Below are 21,722 nucleotides of genomic sequence, written 5' to 3' on the forward strand. Positions count from 1 at the left end.
GGCTTCCCTATAGTTCTGAAGGTCAGAAATCTGACACTGGGCTAAAAGCAAGGTGTCACCAGGGTTGTGTTCATTCTGGAGGCTCTAGAAGATAATCCATTTCCTTGCCTTTTCCCGTTTCTAAAGGCTGCCTGCCTTCTTTTGGCTTTTGGTCCCTTTTCTCCATCTTCAAAGCCAGCAGCATAGCATCTCTCAATCTGTATCATATCACTCTGTCACTCTGCTCTTCATTCTCACATATCCTTCTCTAATTCTTTTAGGAATCTTTGTTATTTTATTGGCCCCATCCAGATAATCCAGGATAACCTCTCCATTTCAAAGTCCTTAACTTAATCCTATCTATAAAGTCCTCTTTGCTATTATGCAGTAAAATATTCAATCAGCAGGCATGGGTTGTTCAAATTCTGCACATTCCAAAGAAACATCTGGCTCTTGACTGATTTCTGGGAGATAACCTCTAAGCCCTGGGAATATCCTAAGGAGCCTGTGCTCCGCAACGGGAGAGGCCACAGCAGTGAGAGGCCCGCGTACCGCAAAAAAAAAAAAAAAAAGTAGAAACAGTTTTTACTTCTCAAGTTAAAAATTATATTTTACATCAATCCCCCCCTTCCATTAGCCTGTCAGTTGAAATGCATACTAAGTAGCATTTGCAAAATTAATCATCATGTTGTCCAGGCAGACACAGCACTTAATAGAGTACACTGTCTCAGTAGGAAAGGAGTCTGCCTTATTTTAGTCAAATTTATTTGATTTAGAGTTAGGTAAATTTGATTAAATATAGAAAAATTTATATCCCCAGTTAACTCTCTAGTTGTCTATTTCTTCACAATCCAGTCCATTACTAATAGTATAAAGATCACATGGGATTAATAGGACTGCTACAGAAAAGAACTTTTTCCCTTTTCTGATTTCAGTAGGGAAGCGTATACATTTTATATTACAAAAGCATCATCTATTTTCCAAAACTTTCATTTCATTTCACATATCTTGGTCTTAATGTGCTGATTAAGTAGAATGATATGGTGCCAGTGCAGTACCTCTCGCTCCATTTACTCAGCACTTTAATAGTAGAGCTATTAGTTAGAAATTACCATTTTTAGGTCAAAATGGTCCAATATCAGCCATTTAATATGGTTCAACCAATATGTTTATGTTAGATATATAGATTATGTATATATTAAGGAATGGATGAATGAATTGACTGGTGTACATATGACTGAATGAATTAAGGAAAACTGTATCCAGAGAAGTAAAGTTCTCTACACACAACTGTTCTGCTCAAACAACTATTTTATTTTGGTCTTTATATCTGCATTTTTTGATTATATGATTTAAAATTTAAAAGTTCAAAAGTTTTACAAATAGTGTTAGAAACTTTAAAAATAGATACTTACACATCTACTTCCCCAGTCTTAATGATTACATTCCCTCGAGAATTAGAGAAACGACCTTATTCTCTTTCAAAATCTAAGAAGTCTCCCCATAACACTTTCATGTTATCCACAGAACACTTCTAATATATTTTCCCAGTTTGACTTACAGTGTGTTATTCAGTGACTGTTATTTCGCAGTGAGAAATATCAAAAAGAATCAATATCAATGCACCCATAATCAGAAAAAGGAAGGCAAGTATTAATGAACAGAGTCATTAGCATAATGTATATAGGAATATGACACAAAACTCCATTGAGTTGAGTTGAATCCCCCTCCCTACACACACACGCGCACGCGCGCGCACGCACACGCACACACACACACAGAGGATGTGTCTGAAAATGCATAGAGAGGCAGCAAAAAAAAAATCCAGGTCATGTGCACCTTGTTCTGAACTCTCATAAGATTTATCTGCCATTCTCTTTTAGCACTTACTACATTCTACCTGCTATTATAGTTATCCACTATGAGGAATCATCATCATTATCACCTTCACCATCATCACAGACAGAACAGACTGAATCACAGGGAAGACAAATATTATAAGAAAATGGGACCTGTACTCAGGTAAGAAAACTTTTAACTTTTTCCCTCTATCAAAACTGAACAAGTTTACTTCAATGGGTAAATACTTTCAGAATGGTTTCTTTCATCCTTTCAATTTTCCCAGCTAATTACATCATAATACTCCCATTAAGGAGAGGATATAGCATTGCTTGGAGTCAGTTATAGGCCCTCCATGAACAATAATCTAGAATTGGAAAGGTAAGAAAACACATATTTCACAGTTTTCCATATGTAAACATAGTGAGCTATAATTTTTGATGAATGGGTGAGAGGTCATTTCAAAGCCTGTATGGAACTGAAAACCATCCAGAATTGTACATGGTAGCATCAGGATCCTCCCTAGCAGGTGTCATGATATTGTACAGAGACATGTAAACAGTCATGCAGGGCAATAATAGGAGCCCTATTATTCGTTTATAAAGTCTCAGTGAAAGCTTTTCTCCAAGTCAGACGTGAACCAAGAGGGACATGACCTGATTACGGTGGCACAATAGATACCATGTGCTGGTGATACTACAAAATTACTGCCTTTATAAATTCTATACCGTTTCCTATACTGATGTTTCATTTTACTATGACTTTAGGGGCAACAGCTACAAGAGGAGTAAGAGGGTTGGGGGGAAGGAGTGGAGTGGATGTATCTAGTAATAGTCATATATTCTCAGAGTGACTTTTCTCCCATAACCACTGTAAGCTTCTTGAAGGTACAAATTATTTCTGATTAATCTTTCTATCGCTCTCAGTGCTCAGCATAAGACCTTCTATGTAGTATATACCCAATAAAAACATTAAGTGAATGATGGCTGAAGTAGATAAACATAATGAAATGTGAAAAACAAGTCAACTAAGAATATACCTCCATGCTTCATTCAAAACAGGAGGGATGTGGGACTTCCCTGGTGGCGCAGTGGTTAAGAATCCACCTGCCAATGCAGGGGATACAGGTTTGATCCCTGATCCAGCAAGATCCCACATGCCACGGAGCAACTAAGCCCGTGTCCCACAACTACTGAGCCTGCGCTCTAGAGCCTGTGCTCCACAAGAGAAGCTACCGCAATGAGAAGCCTGCGCACCACAATGAAGAGTAGCCCCCGCTCGCCGCAACCAAAGAAAGCCGGCGCCCAGCAACGAAGACCCAATGCAGCCAATAAATAAATTAAATTAAATAAAAAATAATGAAATAAAATTTTAACAAGTTAAAAAAAAGGAACAGGAGGGATAAAAATAGCTTTAATGTGTAAATTGCTCTAAAGTAAATCAGTATCACTATGCTATAATGAGTTATAATATTATCTGTCCTGATGCAGTATGATGGTTGAATTCCTAAGAAATCTTTCAATGGCAAAATGGGGCTTGGTGGCTAGACTATCATCTCTAAGAAAATTCAGGCTTTAGTAATGTCCTATGTAGTTTTTCCCCCCCACAATGGTCTCAGACATCCTATCTTTATCAGCATTATTTTTACTACAGCAATACTTACATGTTTTCCCCCCTTTACCAAGTGTTATGCTAAACCAAGCACAAAGCCACTTAGCCAAAACACATGCCTGGCTATGAATTGAGCTTCTCCTTCCCAAAACTAAGGTGCTGTTTACATTTTGATGCTGGCTTCCACCATAGCCCAAGACAACTGGCAGTTAACAGGTTAGCAAATGAAGTTTCCTAATTATGTATCTAATTGTGCTACTTTCAATACTGGCTAGGAAAATGTGTGCTGCTGAATAAATTTCTATACTCAGCCTTGCTTGGTATACACAAGCATTACTAATTTAAAGTTACCTGTCAGCTATTTCTTGGTAGTGGTTAAGTAGGTAACGAATCTCATCTCTAGATTTATGACTTAGAGTTGGAAGTAACCATAGATATTTTCTAATATGATGGCTTTTATTTCAAATTCTAAGGGTACTGATAGTTATGCCTATAGGGATATAAGGTGGAAGAAGGAGTAGCTGAGAGTTGAGTCAATTTCCCCTCTCACTTTTCATTCAGAATGCCTACCTTTTCAATTCATTCCTTTTCTGTCGACCTATCACATAAAACCTCGTTCAAAGAAAGTATTGGGTATATTTAAAAAAACATAAAATCTGATCTAGTCTATTCTGGAGATGGTAAAAAAATATGGCACATTTGTTTCCATCACTATCGCATACACGTTGGGTATATATGGCATTAAATAATGGCATATATGTCGAGACCCACTAGGTCTCGACAAACACAGTCTCTAAGTTTGTCATAGTACTCTTGGAAACCACTATTAAGCAACTATACATGGTGTGATGGCATTTTTTAAATCCTTTCCATTAACTCCCAAACCAATGTACCATTTGATAATTGTCCTTATAATTTCCTGGAATACATTTCTTTGACTAAAAAAGGATGAAAAATTAAATTAGAGGCAAAATTATTGATAATAAAATATGCTCTCTTGGGTTGGGTTTCCCCAGAAGTAGACCCTGAGAAAAGGATTTGAGTGGAAATAAATTATTTTAGAGATGATTCCAGGAAGCACAGTAAAAAAGTGATTTAGGCTGAAAAGAGAATGAAGCCAGTACAATGTGAATTGATAAGCGTGTTGTCACTGTGATCGACTGAGGTTTAGTACCACTTGGGACCTCTAGGAGACCGAGTTGTCTCACCTGACAGACACCTCCGGGACACCTTCAACTGGGCCAAAAGCAAATGGAAATCATGAGGCAAAGAATCAAACTGTAGTGAGTTGTAGGCATATTCAGGAGTGGTGATTTTCCAGAATAGAGGGGAAGGCATGAAGACCATCGGTTACAGCAGTGTAGTAATTGTTCATGTGTTCTTACAAGTACGTCACTTTAATTCCTTTCAACTGACTGAAATAAACTTTCAATTCAGTTGAAATAATAGTGTACTTTGAATCAAATTTTTATAGACTTAAATTATTCTTATCATGTTAGCTAATTATTATTATTTAATTACAACATTGTAGTTATATTAGAATGAGCCTTAATGCATATGAACTTTCTCAACCTTCAGTGCATTTTACAATTGAAATATGTTTCTGATAAAAATGAAATCCTTCTTCAATCAATTTAAATATCAGCAAATCCATCTGCTTGCAAAAGGTTTTTACATGGATTCACTACTGATGTGTCCCATATTGGTTGACATCACATTGGCTGACACAATGATGGAGGTCATTGGTCTTATGACCAGCAATTTCACTTTTCCCACATACTTTAGACATTTATTCTCTATCTTTGATACACTAAAGACTGTAAAGATTTTCCCTTGATTCATCTGGGCACAGATGAATATAAAGAAGGCATTATTTTCTCAAAGGGAAAAGGAAAACAAGCAATCACCTATAATATGTTCCTTTAATATGCAATTTTTGGTTTTGAATGCATTCTCAGTAGAAAGTATGGTTATACTGTCCCTTAACTTACCCAACCCACTGTTGTAACCCAAGGTCAATATATTTATCTATAAACTATGCAACAAGTATCACCATGATTACAATGTTTTGTAAATGTAGCCACAATATTTGATTTTCTTAAATAAATAATGTAATAAACTGTATCACCTGCTTTGGCTACTATAATGCTACAAATGATTGTTTCATTCCCTAATAAATACTGTAATGTATACACCTGAATTCTGTCAGCCTCAATGTGATTTTTAAATACAGTGTGCTAAATTCCATGATGTATAAGAAGAAGGACTGTATATAATATCAATAAAGAATGAGTAGAATCTCTAAGAAAAGCATCAAAATAAATAAATATGCACAACTCCTGGCATGTGGCTTCCTGTCCAAGAGAATTGTGATTTTAAAGAAAGGCTAAATTTTGAAAACAATTTGCTTTACACATCTTTGAGTTTTTCTCTCCACCAAGATGACTTGAGTTTATAAAATAACTAAATAGTTCACTTCTTTATTAATTCTCTAATATCACAAAGCTGTGTATTGGAGCAAGTGGAGTGTAAACATCCAATATCACTGGGCACATCCAATGAATTCTTACTCTCTTTGCAGCTGCAGGGAACCTGTGATATGGAAGACTCTCCATATGCAGACCTGAGGTTTAGGCTGTAAAGCAATCACACCATCTCCTATTGCTGGCATTGCATGTCCCCTACTTTACAACCTCAAATACTTTAGAATGTAGTTCTCATTTTCTAATGAAAACTCAGTGGGGATTAGTGGGAATTAGATATACATTTTTACTCTCAGAGATGCTAGACAATGACCATGATGCATAGCACAATTGGCTGATAGGTGAAGTTCACTACTTTCTATTAGTGATGGAAGGAGAGAAAAATGAGCACATTTTCAGTGTTTTACTTTACCAATATGCCTGAATGTGTTTACCTCATAAACTTAACTGCCATTTTACTCTTCTATGATTTTACCTGATCATCCATTAAATTTTTATTATTATCTCAGTGGATAATTTGAATGAATTAAGACCTCAGGGGGAGGCAATCTGTAAATCACAAAGGAAATAATGCTTTAAAGTACTGTGTTCTATAGATTTCTAACACGTAGGGTAATTACTATACTATCGTAAGTAAGTATCCCAACTTCTACCCCTACAAAATACCCCCAAACTGTAACTTGGCTCAGCTCATTTCCAGAAACTAAATACACAGGGATCTTGAAAATCTATTATTCATGTACTATGGTTAGTCACATTGGCAGGAAGAAGGATGCAATGCAAATGATGCTACCATAGGACTCAAAGACCATCTTGCTACCTCCAGCTGTGTAACTCATTACAACCTAAAGTAAAATTTGAGTCACTCTTTCCACTGGCACCATGCAAGGGGTAAGACATGAAAGGAGAAACCACAGTCCTCAGGTACCAACAATCTGTAAGTAAACAAATAACCCAAAAAGATAGCACAGAAAGTTAAGTGTTGACACAGGTATGAGGAGACTGCCACAGGGGTATACACAGGGGTACATGATTTATCCAAAGATGAGGAAAAGGCACCATCTACATTATCTTGGAGGATTATAAGAGATGCAAGAAATAAGTATGTGGGGTTAACATGACCTAGGGCGCATGTCAGGGAAGTGTGTTACATTCAGAGAACTGTTTATATAGCTGGGGTAAGGCATTCCGATGGTGGGTGAAATATTAGAGTTGAGAACAAGGCATGGAAAATATTGTAAAGGGTCTTTTCTTCCATACAACTTATTTGAATTATATCCTGAAACAATGGGGAGCCACCTGTAGATTTAAACAGGGGAGTGACATATTAAATTTGGCTTTTGAGAGATATGGGTCTAGCAGCCATGTGAGGGGTAAACTGGAGAGAAGCAAGGCCACGGGTAAGCTGGGAAGCTATCGTGGTATTCAAAGTGAGCTACAGGGATCTGAGCTGAGGCAGGGAATGGCAGGTGGTATGGAAAGCAGATGGCAGAGCTAAAAGAAATTTAAGATACAAATAGACATGGATATGAATAAAGAAGAAATAATACTTCTTACCTAGGTTACCTCACATGGTTGTTATATGAATAAAATAAACATGAAAGTGCTCTGTTAACTGTAAAGTTCTCTACCTTTAAGGAATTATTTTTTTACCAAATGCCTATGAATTAGAGATCCTTGGTTTAAAGGCATTCCCGTATGTTCAGACACAGTGAAACGACTATAAATTTAAACAGTATGGGCTTCCCTGGTGGCGCAGTGGTTGAGAGTCCGCCTGCCGATGCAGGGGACACGGGCTCATGCCCCGGTCCGGGAAGATCCCACATGCCGCGGAGCGGCTGGGCCCGTGAGCCATGGCTGCTGAGCCTGCGCGTCCAGAGCCTGTGCACCGCCAACGGGAGGGGCCAAAAAAATGGAGAGAGCCCCACACACAAAAAAAAAAAAAGAAAAAAAAATTAAACTCTCTCTCTCTCTCTCTCTATATATATATATATATATATAGTTTAAAAGTGCTTCTCTCACTCCTTAAGAAAAAAATAACATGCTAGGTAATGCATGTGGATTTAAATTTCTAGATGGAGACACTAGTGTGTATCTGCTTTGCATGAAGGTAGGGAGGTGTGGCAGGGGGAACTCCCTCTGGCCAATGACGAGAAGCAAGACAATAGAAGCACATTGATTTTTCAGGCATCTGTGGAAAAGCTCTTTCATGAACAGGAAGGATAAATATTTGAAACTAAAATCTAGGTGAGAAGTAATCAGATCCTAGAATAAATCGCTAGACAGAATTGAAATCGAAGACTCATAATACACCTGGTTCCTTACTAAAAGAACATTCCACTACAGTCTTGTCCCTGGATACAAACTTACCTGTCAGTATGTAGGTTGCACTCTAGTAAAAGCTACACTATCAAGAATGCAGTTTAGTCAATAAAGTAACTACAGTCAATGCCAAAAAAAGCACTTCTCTGATTACCACTTTAAAAAAGGACACAAAAAATGTAATGATTTAATGAGATTAGAACACAGAAACATCCCCAAGACCTACGGCAGAAGCACTAAAATCAGATAGTGATCTAAATCTCTATTGTTAAATCTGTTTTCTTCCAAGCAGGTAGAGTGGGGTCATGAAAAAGTATGATGTTTGAAATCTGATAAATCTGGTTCAATTTCTAGCTGTCTCACAAGTAGCTTAAACTCACTGAGGCTCAGGTTCTAGATCAACGAAATAGAGATAATACAACATTTGGGGGCTTGTTCAAAATTCTATCTAAAACAATCCATGAAAATTACCTAATACTGCATCTAGAATGTAAAAAAAATTCTGTAAATAGTCGGTATTATTATTATATTAGCAAGTATGTCCTGTAACCTAAATTTGCTCCTGTTTGATGACAATATTAGAAAATTAACATTCCTACTAATCTGCTATAGAAAAAAATGGACTTTCTTGAATTTGAACCAAATGTGGAATGGGAAGATAGAAGTAATGGGAATAAATATGAAAAGCTGAATGCAATAATAAAGCTATAGAAGAGGAAAAAATAAAATCTAATACCCAAAGAAAAATACAAGTTGAAATTTTGCATGGCCATACTATAAAACAGATGAATAGATGGGGATATTTTTGTTCAGAGCATCAATGAGATTAATCATGCATCACTCTGTATTTGCTGTTACAATAACTATGTCATGCATTGCCTTGCTTAGCCTTCCCAGACAGACAAGGAGTTTCAGTCACCATATTAGAAGGGGCTAAGGACTCTCCATTTTTCTTATGTTTGTTCTTTTTTTTTTTTGTAATTTTTATTGGCGTATAGTTGATTTACAATGTTGTGTTAGTTTCAGGTGTACAGCACAGTGAATCTGTTATACATATATCCACCCTTTTTCAGCTTTTTCCATATAGGCCATTACAAAGTATTAGTAGAGTTCCCTGTGCTACATGGTAGTTCCTTATTAGTTATCTATTTTATATATAGTAGTGTGTATGTGTCAATCCCAGTCTTCCAATTTATCCCCCCCATCCCCTGGTAACCATAATTTTATTTTCTACACCTGTAACTCTATTTCTGTTTTGTAGATAAGTTCATTTGTAGTCTTTTTTTAGATTTGATATATAAGTGATATCATATGATATTTGTAAAGATTCTCCATGTTTTAATAAAGTCATTACTGTCAGAATTCGGAGACTATTTCCACTTCTATTTCTCGTCTTTCTACTAACTAGAAGAGGTCTTAAGCAAGTGACTATCTCTCTATAGGTCTCAGTTTCTTCATCTGTCAAACTAAGACACTGGACTATGTATTCTTTAATGGTCTCTGGGCTTCAAATTCTATGCCTGTATAGAATATATATCCTTAGATGTTTGCAATACATATAATGAACATGTAAAATGGTCATTTCCAGAAAAAATAAAGAATCCTACAAATCAATAAAAAACAGATGACATCTCAATGGAAAAATAAGCATGAGGCTAGAACAGGCTCCTTACTAAAGCTAACATCCACATGACCAACAAATGTATAAAAGGGTTCTCCAACTCATTAGTCATTTGAAAAGAATGGAAATGAAAACCACAATAAGACAGTACAGAACAACAGCCAGATGGCTAAAATTAAACAATGATAATACTAAGCACTGGCAACAATATCCAGAACTTTCATATACTGATGGCAGTGATTAAGTGAGGTTGTTTACCTACATTAAAAAATAAATTTGGTTTTCTCAACTAAAGGTGGTGCTTGGTTATTCTGTGACAAAGCAATTCCACTTTTTGGTATTCACTTAACAGAGGTGCATGTACATGTGTACAATGTACAAGAATGTTCAGAGTAATATTGTCTTTAGAGTCCCCAAACAGAATCAATCCACATGTTCATTAAGAGCAAATGGGTGTAAGTAAGTGAATTGTGGCATATCCATACAATGGCATACTACACAGCACTGAAAATGATTCAGCCCCAACTGAAAGCAATAAAATTGATGGATTTCATAAAAATAATGTTGAGAAAAAGAAGTCAGACACAAAGGAGTACATACTGTATATTCCCAACTATATAAATTTCAGAAATGGCATCTCCTAATCTATGGTGTGTTAGAGGTCAGTATGGCGTTTATCTTTGAGGAAGTACTGACTCAGAAGGGGTACGATTGGGGTTTCGGGATACTGGTGCTACTCTTTTTCTTCTTTTGAGTAATCACTGGGAGGTACTAACTCTGAAAATTCATTAAGTTGTACACTTATTGATTTGTGCACTTTTAAATATTTTTGTTATATTTTGATAAAGAAGTTTTGCAAACTAAGCCAGACAGAACTGCTTTTATCTACAAAAGAAAATTACTCCAATAATGAATGTGCCTTTACCCTATATATATAAATTACTTCAGAAAGTCAGATAGAGACAGAAACAGATATACATACATGCCTGCATGCAAACATACACATCTATATAGGTATGAAGGGGCGAGGGGAAACAAGAAAGGAAAGAGGTAATGGGGGGAGGGGGGAAGGGGGAAGGAAGGAGGGGGAGGGGGAAGGGGGAGGAGGAGAGAGGGAGAAGGACTTTCTAGACCATTCAAGTGTTAAAGAAAATATCCTGCTTACCTTTCTTCCAAATTAAAATGTAAACCTATGTCTTCTTAAGTTCCTAGGAGTCAGGGGTGACGCTGAAGACCAATTAATTCTGAATCCTTTTTTTTTTTTTTTTTTGCAGTACGCGGGCCTCTCACTGTTGTGGCCTCTCCCGTTGCGGAGCACAGGCTCCGGCGCAGGCTCAGTGGCCATGGCTCACGGGCCCAGCCGCTCCGCGGCATGTGGGATCTTCCCGGACCAGGGCACGAACCCGCGTCCCCTGCATCGGCAGGCGGACTCTCAACCACTGCGCCACCAGGGAAGCCCAATGCTAGATGCTTTTGAAGTTGGATGAAACCTTTGTGATTATCTAACACAATTTCCTCATATTATGGGTCTATGTAGCAATAGGCCCATCACAGATAAAATGTCATCCTTTTAGCCCTCCTGTGTAATCTGAGGTCTAATTCTGTGATTAATTTAATTAAACATAGGTGAACCGTTTTCAGATAGCTTCTAATTAAAGATAGATACATACTGAGATAAAACAATATGATAATTTCTCTAAAGATAGCATAGGAATGAGTTTTCAAGGATAATGTACATAAACTACCAAGAGAGATATTTTTTTCCCCTAAATCCTCCTGAAACATAGTTTTCATGGTCACACTCATGTAGGATTAAAAATGTTCAATCTCATTGTCTGAAACTGACTACACTCTAAACCTCTTCCTTCTAGGTATGATTACAATGAAAATGAGCAATGGCTTGTAGGCAGACTCCTCCTTATTTCAAGTGAAACTTCAAGTAAGTTACTTTCCCCTTTACTTTGAATTACTAACCTTTTTCTCACTGCATCTGCAGTCTTTCTCCTCAGCTATCATTTTGCTCTTTCATAGACTTGCCAGTTCTTTCAGATCACTCAAACTAGGAACCCTGGAAGCCTCTAGCTCATTCCCTAGCTGGCTTTTCTCTCGGGAGTCACAGCTGCTGCTGTCTTCTGGTACACTGTAGATATTTTCCTGTCTTCATTCACATAACGCACATTCAGCTCTCAATTCCTCAGGGATCGTATCTGAGTCATCTTGCTCTAGCACAGATCCTGACAGTTGGGATTTATCAACACGTACTTGTTGGATGAATGGAAAACAGCAGAAACAACCTGTCACTTCAGTTGGTGGGCTTTGATCCTGTTCTGGATGACGCAATGGAGAAACGGGCTCTGTCTCTTAGAACCACCAGGGCCATCAGAGCCCATCTATGAATAGGTCAGCAGCCAAAGGGAGATGAACCTGAGATTCCTACTCACTATATTATTAGCATTTCCATAACAGGCAGGCTTTTACTCAATTTCCTCCTTTTCACACTTGTCACAGAACATAAATAAATCCCACAACTTGCCTAAAACCCATAAAATTTCAGGTTAACATTAGCGTCACTTTCCATAATGCAGTTTAATGTTGCTGTAATGCATAATTCCACCCATAATATGTCAAACGGAGATCTGTGCTAGCAAAATGAGAATACGATGGTCCTCATCAGGTTTTATCCTTGGAACATTGCAATCAGTTCTAACAATGTTATGACCAGAGTAGATAGATTCTGATAAATCTATTTTCCTTACTTCTTAGTTCTTTTTATTCATCTCCGGATTGCCAGGTAATGACAATATTTCTTTGGAAATGGTGATAAGCACCATTTATCCTCAAGTGTATGTGAATACTGATTAGTTTCTGCGTACCACCTAAGCTTCTGGTTCAGCCATCCCCCACTTCCTGTATAAACCTTTGTCCAGAAGCTTATTTCCTATCTTTACTTCCCACAGTACTTTTGTCTAGACCATCTTCTTACCCATTTGCTTATGCCCTGAAGTGCACTCTGGACTATGTAAGCCCAAAGCCAAAGAAAATAAGTTTTTTGAAGGCCAGTCATGTTAGATACATGCTAGGAATGTCATACTTTTAAAATTGAAGTCAGGTTTCCAAAAGCAGTATATATGTTTAATATTTAAAGTAGCCTTGCTTTATTCAGAAACCTCACTTTATATTGCAATTACTGTTAATGGTTCAAAATGGACTCAGTAATAAACAAGGTTTTCTTCCAAAAAATTTATTTTCCAAAATTACCAAAGAAGACACTGTAACATTACAGCTAACTCTATTTTTTCATTTAATTTAAAGACAGTGTGAACAAGTCCTGAAGACGATGTCTTATCTTTTATTAATATCTATACAGAGTGGATTAAATTTCTGGAAAGTTATATCTACATAGAGAATCTATAAATTTCTTGAGGGCAGAAAATAAAGCACAAAAAGACTTAAATCCTTTAAAGCTTTAAGCACTATGACCAGTGAATAATAAACAAGTAAATATTTAATTTGATCTTATAAATATCATTTGAAATGTATTTATTTTCATTAAGATTTTCCCCCCAAAATCTTAATTTTCTTTCATCAAGTTACGAGTTTCTGCTCACTTGCCATTATTTTGTTTTTCTTTTGCATTTGACCCCAACATAATAATATATGAAGACATCAGGATAAATGAAAGACCAACACCTGCCTTAATGTTGAAACTACAGTAAGAGCTTCACGGTAAGACAGCCTTCTCTCCCCTCTGAGTCTGACATTTTCCTAAAGGACATACAAATTGCACAAATATTTTATATGCTTTTTGCTATGTGATAACATCTTGAATACATACTTTAAATCAAAGGGAGAGTCACATTTGTCTCCTTCTTAAAAAAATTTAAACATGGTGATTTCTTATTTTCTAAACTTAAAGAAAAGGAAAAGTGAAATAGAAAATCAAGTATTTTTAAACATTTGGGGGGTTTTGTTTGATTTTATTATTTTAATAAGAGACACAAAGTAAAACATGTAAAAATACAAAATCTTACCCAACACATTCTAAAAAATGCTTAATTGTCAAAGAAGCAGTATGCCTGTTATACTTATTACTGGTCTCTAATAGAAATAGATTTAAAAAGAATGTCTTGGAGAAACAGTGTACTTTCATCATTTCCTGAGAAGCTCAGTGATTATGAGCAATGCCAAGTAGAGCTCAATATTCTTACCCTTGGAATCAAGAAAAAGAAAGTCCTTTAAAAGATCAAGATCTCTGATAGCAATAACAAAAACTAAATTTGCCAAAGGTAGGGCCCTCCTCTTGTCAATTTCAGGCAAGAAGCAATCTTTCTCTGCATAGTGAAAAGTAAGCTACCTAAGGGAAAGATCTGTGTGACTGCAACAGCAAAAAATTGACTGGATGGTTGAAAAATAATACTTTTTGAGAATTTTTTTAGAAACTTTACTTACACGTTGGTTTTTACTTCATTCTGAGATAGATTAAGAGGAAATGAAATTCTTTTCACACACAAAACACCTCCCTCATGAAAATTTCTCACAGTTGCCTCTTTTACCTTCCTTCAGCTTTATCCTCTTCCTCAGTGAGTCTGCCTCATTGCTCCATATTCCTAAACCAATAGGAAGAATTTCCTTCAGACCCTTAAGCCTTGTATCTGTTACCATAGAGACAGGCATCATAAGATAGCTGCTCAGTAACATCCTCATGGAAATAAAATAAGAATCCTATGGGTTTTATAGGAATTTCCAGTGCTACCAATGAACAGCAATGATATCCCTCCCTAGAAAAAAGGCAGGGATTTTAGTTTCACAATCATGGAATTATGGAGATTGTCATTTATGATGGTAAACCCAGAATCTCTTAAATTTATGCTTAGAATCTAATTACAGTTTCTCACATGATTTGAAAAAAAAATTCCTTGTATCCACATGTTCAGGAAAATAGCTCAGAACTATTTCATTGCTAACTTTTAACTCTAGCATGTCTTATCAACCATTTACTAACAGCCTCAACTGTTGTTTTATAGTGCAGTGCATATATTTTTATTTTGATATTCTTTGATCCCCTCCAGACCGTATTTTGATCAAGAACACCCTCATCTATTTAAAAAGGTGTGCACCTCTCCAGATCACTGTAATACAAAAGCCGCTTAGAAAGACTATAGACCTACAAAGAGAGAAAAAGTAGCTGCAGGAAGTAATTCCCACTGACTTCACTTGTTTTCCACTGACTTCTGTAAGTCTACCAAAATCACAATAATTGAACAGTAACAATAAAAATAACTTAATCTTAGCAAGTAGGTAAGTTCAGCGAGATCAACGGACTTAGGCAAAGCAGATATTATAGAATTCAGAGATCTCAAGTTTTCTTATAGACATAAAAAACAGACATTTCTCAGCAAGTAAAATCTCTTAACAGATTAACTGCCACAATGGCCCCATCATTAACTCCTAAGCTGTATACCTGGACCACTTTGCAAAGTCTGTAGTGCTTACATATTATGGGTGATCACAACTTCTGTTTATGGTCTTCAGCTGATATTTAATGGTGACCTCGCTTGTTCTAGACACTTGATTCAATGAGCAAAAAGCAAAGTCCTCTGACAGACTAGAGATGAGGTCAGCAAACTTTTACTACTAGGAAGGGCCAGATAATAAATATGGTCTCTGTCACCACCACTTAACTGCTGTGCTAGCATGAAAACAGCCAGAGACAATCTGTAAACAGATATGCTGCCAATAAAACTTTATTAATATTCACTTAAATCAAAATTTCATATAATTTTTATGTCACAAAATATTATTCATCTTTTTAAAAAAAATTTAGAAATACAGAAACCATTGTTAGCTGGCTAGACAGAAAGAGCCATGGCACATGGGTCATAATTACTGGCATGGAGGGCGCCAATAGAGTACTAGAGACACTCAAAGGAATCGCTGAAAAGGGAAATTTTTTTTTGTAAGCTGTGACTAGACTCAAAGGTTCTTAAAATTAGAAATTATCTCAGACATCTTCTTCTTCAAATTCTCTTTAATGCAGGAACTGCACTCCCAGCAATGAACACTTCAGGAACAAGGAGTGCAGTATCTCAGAGTAGTCAATTCTCTGCTTATACAATTATTGAAATAATATTTTTTTCTTCAGTACGAGAGAGGTAAAAATGAGTCTAACCCCTCTTCTACATTGTAGCTCATCTGATATTTGAAACTGGTCTAATTTTTCTTTATTCTTTTTCCTTCAAGCACTCTTCAATTTTTCCCTTTTCTAGAACCTTCAAGGCCCCTCAACTGTTGTGGTTTCTAGCACACTTCACCAACCATCCAGGCATTTTTTTTTCCACTGAACACTTTGAGGTGTTAAAGTTCCTCTTAGACCATGGTATGCCTCTAAAAAAGTTCCTTCTCAACTTTGTTCTCTCTTTCTTTTTTTGTTTCCTTCCAGAAAGGATAAATGTCTAATATTACTTTTATTTTGTTTTGATGTCATATGAGACTGTGACTGACACTGAAATATGGCCAACAAAAATCAATGTCTTTTTCAATGAATGGTTGCTAAGCTTTAACTCTCTCACATACCATACTTGTTGCAATGATTTTTAAACTTTAGTGCAGGATGTCATTCCTCTTAAAATGTTATCTTTCTGGTGTCATCAAGTTTTCTAGATGATCATAATCCTTTGGTACATAATACTTCAATGCATTTCTTTTCTTTCTCAGTTGGACAAGCTATTTTGATGTTTCTTCTTCTTTTGGATATTAGTATTTCACAGGCCAAAGGGCCAAAGTCAGAATTACAGGTCACACTATGAGAGATTAGTTGCAAGTCAGATAGATCCAGTTGGATAGAATTACATCATAGTCCTGTGAGAGCCCCCCTTCCTGGTTTACAATGATTCATTAATTGATAGACCAATACAGAATAATTTATCAAGGTAATTAATCTACCAGACACATCAAATAGCAAATATTTCTCCATCCTGACTACATCATAAAAGTCTTCAAAAAACTCTATGGTATAATCAAAATAACTAGCCATATTACCTACTGTTTCATAGAACCTTGGAGGATTACAGCCTGTATTGCCTTTCCCCTCATTCTAAATCATCCCATCTTCCTTAGGAATTCTCAGCTATTCCCAATGAGGGGAAAATATTGCTTATTTTTTCCAAAAAAAATCCAATAGGAACAGTTGTTTACTCTCCCCACTTTTCTCCGTTTCCATTTTAGTTTGTTAACTCCAGGACCAATTTAAAATACTGTCATGGTTTTTTCTCTTTTTAAACAGTTTGATTCTTTTTTTCAGAAGTATGCACGCACTTATGTGGTTTCTTTGTGTTTGCTTTTTCGTTCTTAAAATATAGACAACCTGAGAATTGGAGAATAAAAGGAAGGAGCAAGCTTCTCAGGAAAAACACTTCGAAGCACATTTCTTAACTGACAGTGTCTCACCCTGCTCATCTTTCTAGACGAAGAGCAGTACATCTGAAGGCAGGCCAATCCAACACAAGTGGGAATTTTCATTAGACAAGATTATCATTAAAGGAGAACTAAGGAACATTCTTGATTAAAAAAAATAATGTTGCTCAATAAGATTTTTACCTAAAAGAAGCAAATAGTTGCTATCTTTGCTTTTGTAGTATAAATGCCTTAGAAAAAAACAATCTGGGTTTGTAGAGAATTGGGAAAAACAAAGATGTATACATAAATTTCATATTTTAAAAATAGTTAAACATTTAGATTTCATTTGTCCCACCTCTCTTTCACATACTATTTCTATTTTTATGTTTTTCTTTTTTTTCCCCTGAATCTCTTCAGAAAACACAGAACTAAGCAACTGAGGATTTGGCAACTTCACATGTTCTCATCACCATGCACGCCAATTTTGTTCCACAGCCAGAAAGGTCAGCAATAATTTCCAGCTCTCACAAATGCATTTATAAATAAAGGGACGCCTGCTGTTCAGGTGTGCGGCCCAAAGCCTCTAAGATTTCATTAATAATCAACAGCTGGTGCCACCTAGTGTCTGTCCTCCTCATTCATCAGTGGAATCAAATACAAAGCACTTCTTAATCACAAACGAGGCAGTCTGAACGACAAACAAAAAAACACGGTCTGGGGAGTCCAGTGGCTGATTTAAATTACACTATCTTCATTGAAAGGAAAACCTTCTTTTTAAAGTAACTATGGTAACAGGAGTGTAAGGTTAGCAGGAAGCTCACATTTTTCTCACAGGAGACGATTCACAAAAGGAGAGTCCTACTAAAGATGTAATGTAAAAGAGTTTTTCCAGACTTGAACTGTCACTTACAATGGTTATAAAAAGTTGAGAAATAAAACTGACAGAAAAGAACTGTGTTTTAAACAAGAGTTTAGATACAGCTGATTTTTGCCAACCAACCAAGAAATAACCCTCTATCATTTGGGTGCAAAATTCTGTTAGTCTCTGAGTTCTCAAAGATTAAAGAAGTCCTTAACAGACTGTACCAAACACATACAGCACTCCAAAGTATTAACAGGAAATAATGAGGTTGCCTGAATCACATTATTTTTAAAGATGTTTCCAGCTAAAACTATACATCTAGGAAACTATTTTCTTTCCTGCTGTATGTATGAATTATGAATTACATATTCAACCACAGTCATGTATGCTTCAAGGTTAAAAAGTACTCATTTAAATCTCTATTTTTCAAAACAGAAGTTATGAACCCAAGCCCATCAGTTTCTAATTATTCACTGATATTTAAATACATGTTGTTTTAAGTCACTCTTTCTAAGAGGAACACGTAATTGAAAAACATGGACTAACATTCAGGGAAAAAAGTTACATAACAGCCAGTAGTGTTCCTTGACCAGACTGACTATTACTATTACTGACTGTTACTACAGAAAAGGTACAGAACATATAAGCAATATTGTGTACACTGAAAGGTCATATTAGATGTTCATACACGATAGTCCATTAACTTGGATCATTTAGCTACTCAGGTTACTGGGGAAACTGGGCATAGAGCTGAAAGATTCTCTATCATATGGACAGTTAACAATCATTCTTTTCATACTTAGGAAAATCTATTTCTGTATTATTGGACATGTGTTTGAAGCAATTACTTGTTAAAACAGCTCTGAATGTTTTATTTTCTTGTTACCCTAGTGGTGATAAAAATTATTTCAATATGTTTGGTCCAATATATACTCACTGACAGATCTCTATGACAGCGTATGAAGACAGAATATGGAAACAATGGATAGTTTCTACAAAAAGCTTAAATTGTTCCCCTTTTCCCCAAAACTTTATTTTTGGAGGCTAATTCAGCCCAGGCTCATGCTCCATTTGTTTAAAAGTACTATAAGTATAATCCACTGACTGTAAGGGAAAGAAATATTGCAAAACAGCAAAAGGGTTCTAAAAATTGTACGCAGTCAAGAAAGAATACAAGACAAAACTCATTAAGGTTCCAAACTAATTAAATAAATAAATGCTCCAATTTTCAATAATTTATCATTTTCTGTCATTTTTCATTAACAGCTTTCAAAGCCCTATCCGAAACAAGCTGATACAGAGAAATTAAGAGCAGTAATCAAGCGAGAAATGATAGACCAGCTGGGTCGACATCAACTTGGCAAAACGTGAATACAGTTCAATAGCTGAAACAGATGCTAGAGTTGTTGAAAAACCCTGCAGGAGATATTGATGTATTTTCTTCATATAATGCAGAATGACTGAATAAATGTCAAAATCTAGAAATGAATGAGGAGAAAAAACTGACAGCCAAACTCCTTATAAAACAGAAACCAAGTGTAACAGTTTTCAACCTATCCAAACATTCTATACATTCTCATTTTTCTCAATGTCTGAATATGCCAATAAATCCAACAGTCCTTGTAACTAAATAGCATGTAACTGATCTGGGGTAGATTTCCCCATAGATCCTCCCCCCACCTCGGCCCCGTCATCATCTACCTGAAGAAACCTAGACTCTTGAAAAATACTTTATTCTAAAATCTTCCAACACTGATTTCTATCCCAGAAGGGTTTCCCTGAGGTTGGAGTCAAGCACTCCCTCCCGCAAAATGTAACGCAGCACAAGGAAATTTTAAAATCCATTCTGTAAAAGCAACACTGTTTGCAGAGTTTGGAGAGCTCGGCAACAAACCCCAGCTACCAACAGCTGCTTGTTCAAACATATGCTTTGTCATGGTCAGCTTCTAATTGTATTCATAATGATGTAATAGCTTTAATAATCCTACCTTCCATGCCAGCTGTTTTTCCTGTCACTCCATCATGCCAATAAGTTGGCTGCTGTAACAAATCAAGATAGTGCAAAACAGCATCTTTCTCCTGATTCTGTCATCTTCCTGAAAGCATTCTATTACTGCCGACTGCTGGGAACCAGAAAGTCTATTTGAATTCCAACAGCTCCCCTTTCGCATGATTCAAGTTAGGTTAGGTGGGCATGCCTAACATGATTCTCTCAGTCATTTATTATGCAGCTGCTACAACGTCGGTGTGGTAACCACTCTGACTATCTGATACGTCAGTCGAACAAAACCTACACCTCAGAGCAAACACATGAGCCGGAGCAGCGTTCTGCATTTAATGAGCATTCTTCCTGCCTAAAAAGCAGTGGATCTGCAAATTTCTTTCAGTATCTATTCGTTCCTCTGTATGGCAAAGCCTCTGGCTTATTTTCCTAACTATACCAAAAATAGAGTTCCTTTGCCACACATCATATTATTCACACGGAAATTTTGGCTAATTTTCACTTCTCTTCACAGCCTTTAAAGGGTAAAAACTCTCCTCTGGTTCTACTTTTGAAATAAGGATGCTGTGTGCTCAGTTCCACATCTCTGCTTTAATATAAAACATAGCATGCACTCTCTCAAATGGAATTTGTCTCTTGCGATTCTATGGAAATTTTTCTAAGAAGAGAAAGTTTTTCAAGAAAAGATTTATTTTGCACATTGGATACATTTAAAGTCTGGTACTCTGTGTATTTCTCCTAAGAGTTGACTTTATACTTGATATTTTGACTTAAGAGGAGTGCTTTCTTTACCAGTGAGAAATGAGATTAGCTGACTCTCTCACACAACTTGTTTACCAAGTGAATAAGTGTCATTTTAGGAAAACGTATTTTGTATTTTAAAAATACCATTTATGAATCAAAAGCTTTAAAAAATTACCATATTAATTTCACCTAAAATTTCTAAGTACGCCTCTCTCAGAGGGTTAATGTTTATAGTTTGAAATGTTGAAAGAGAAAAACTGAACTATTTTCATAAGAAAAATACTTTTTCAAAAGGGAGAAGTGATAAAATCTTATGTTTCCTTTCAAACATCTACCCAATATTCAGTTTAGCAAAAAGTAAACAGCTTGTCGGGTCGCTACATTATGTGAGATGTGCCAATGTCACTGCTCTGAAATACTGTTTCCCTAAGGGTGTGTGTGTATACATTTTAGCCATACTAACTCCATTTCAATTTAATGTAACAAACACAAATAATCCCTATATATTAAGACATATATACTAATGAGTAACTTAGAGTTTATTATGTTTAATTTATAAATGCCAGGGGAAAAAAACCTCAGAAAGACAAACTGAGTCCATTTGAATCCAACAAAGTTCCTCTAATATATATATGGTCCAACATAACAATTCTGAAAATAGTGGTTTATCAATTACTGTTAATTTACAAAGAAATGACTTTTGTGCTGAGCATATCTAGCTTAGGTGTTGCGAACAGCATAAATAAATGCCATATGCTTTTATTTCTACTCTTAGCCTCTGTGTATCTCTCCAGCTTCAACTCTTGCCTCTCCTTCTTCCCTTCACACTCTGTTCCAGCCATAATGAACTTCTTTTTGTCCCTT

At 36.2% G+C, this 21,722-nt stretch overlaps 1 protein-coding gene across 1 annotated transcript in view; it reads right to left on the reverse strand.

Annotated features, from left to right (window-relative positions):
• Positions 1-20,215, reverse strand: part of DMD (dystrophin) — a 2,234,319-nt gene extending 2,214,104 nt beyond the window's left edge. The window contains exon 1 of the mRNA XM_027096086.1: positions 20,101-20,215. Coding sequence (XP_026951887.1) covers positions 20,101-20,107 — 7 coding nt within the window. The 5' untranslated portion in view covers positions 20,108-20,215. The remainder of the gene's footprint in view (positions 1-20,100) is intronic.
• Between the last annotated feature and the right edge of the window lie 1,507 nt (positions 20,216-21,722).

The sequence above is a fragment of the Aethalodelphis obliquidens genome, unplaced genomic scaffold (assembly GCF_003676395.1).
Source record: "Aethalodelphis obliquidens isolate GAN/ISIS:26980383/991018 unplaced genomic scaffold, ASM367639v1 scaffold98, whole genome shotgun sequence".
NCBI classification, from domain to species: Eukaryota; Metazoa; Chordata; class Mammalia; order Artiodactyla; family Delphinidae; genus Aethalodelphis; species Aethalodelphis obliquidens.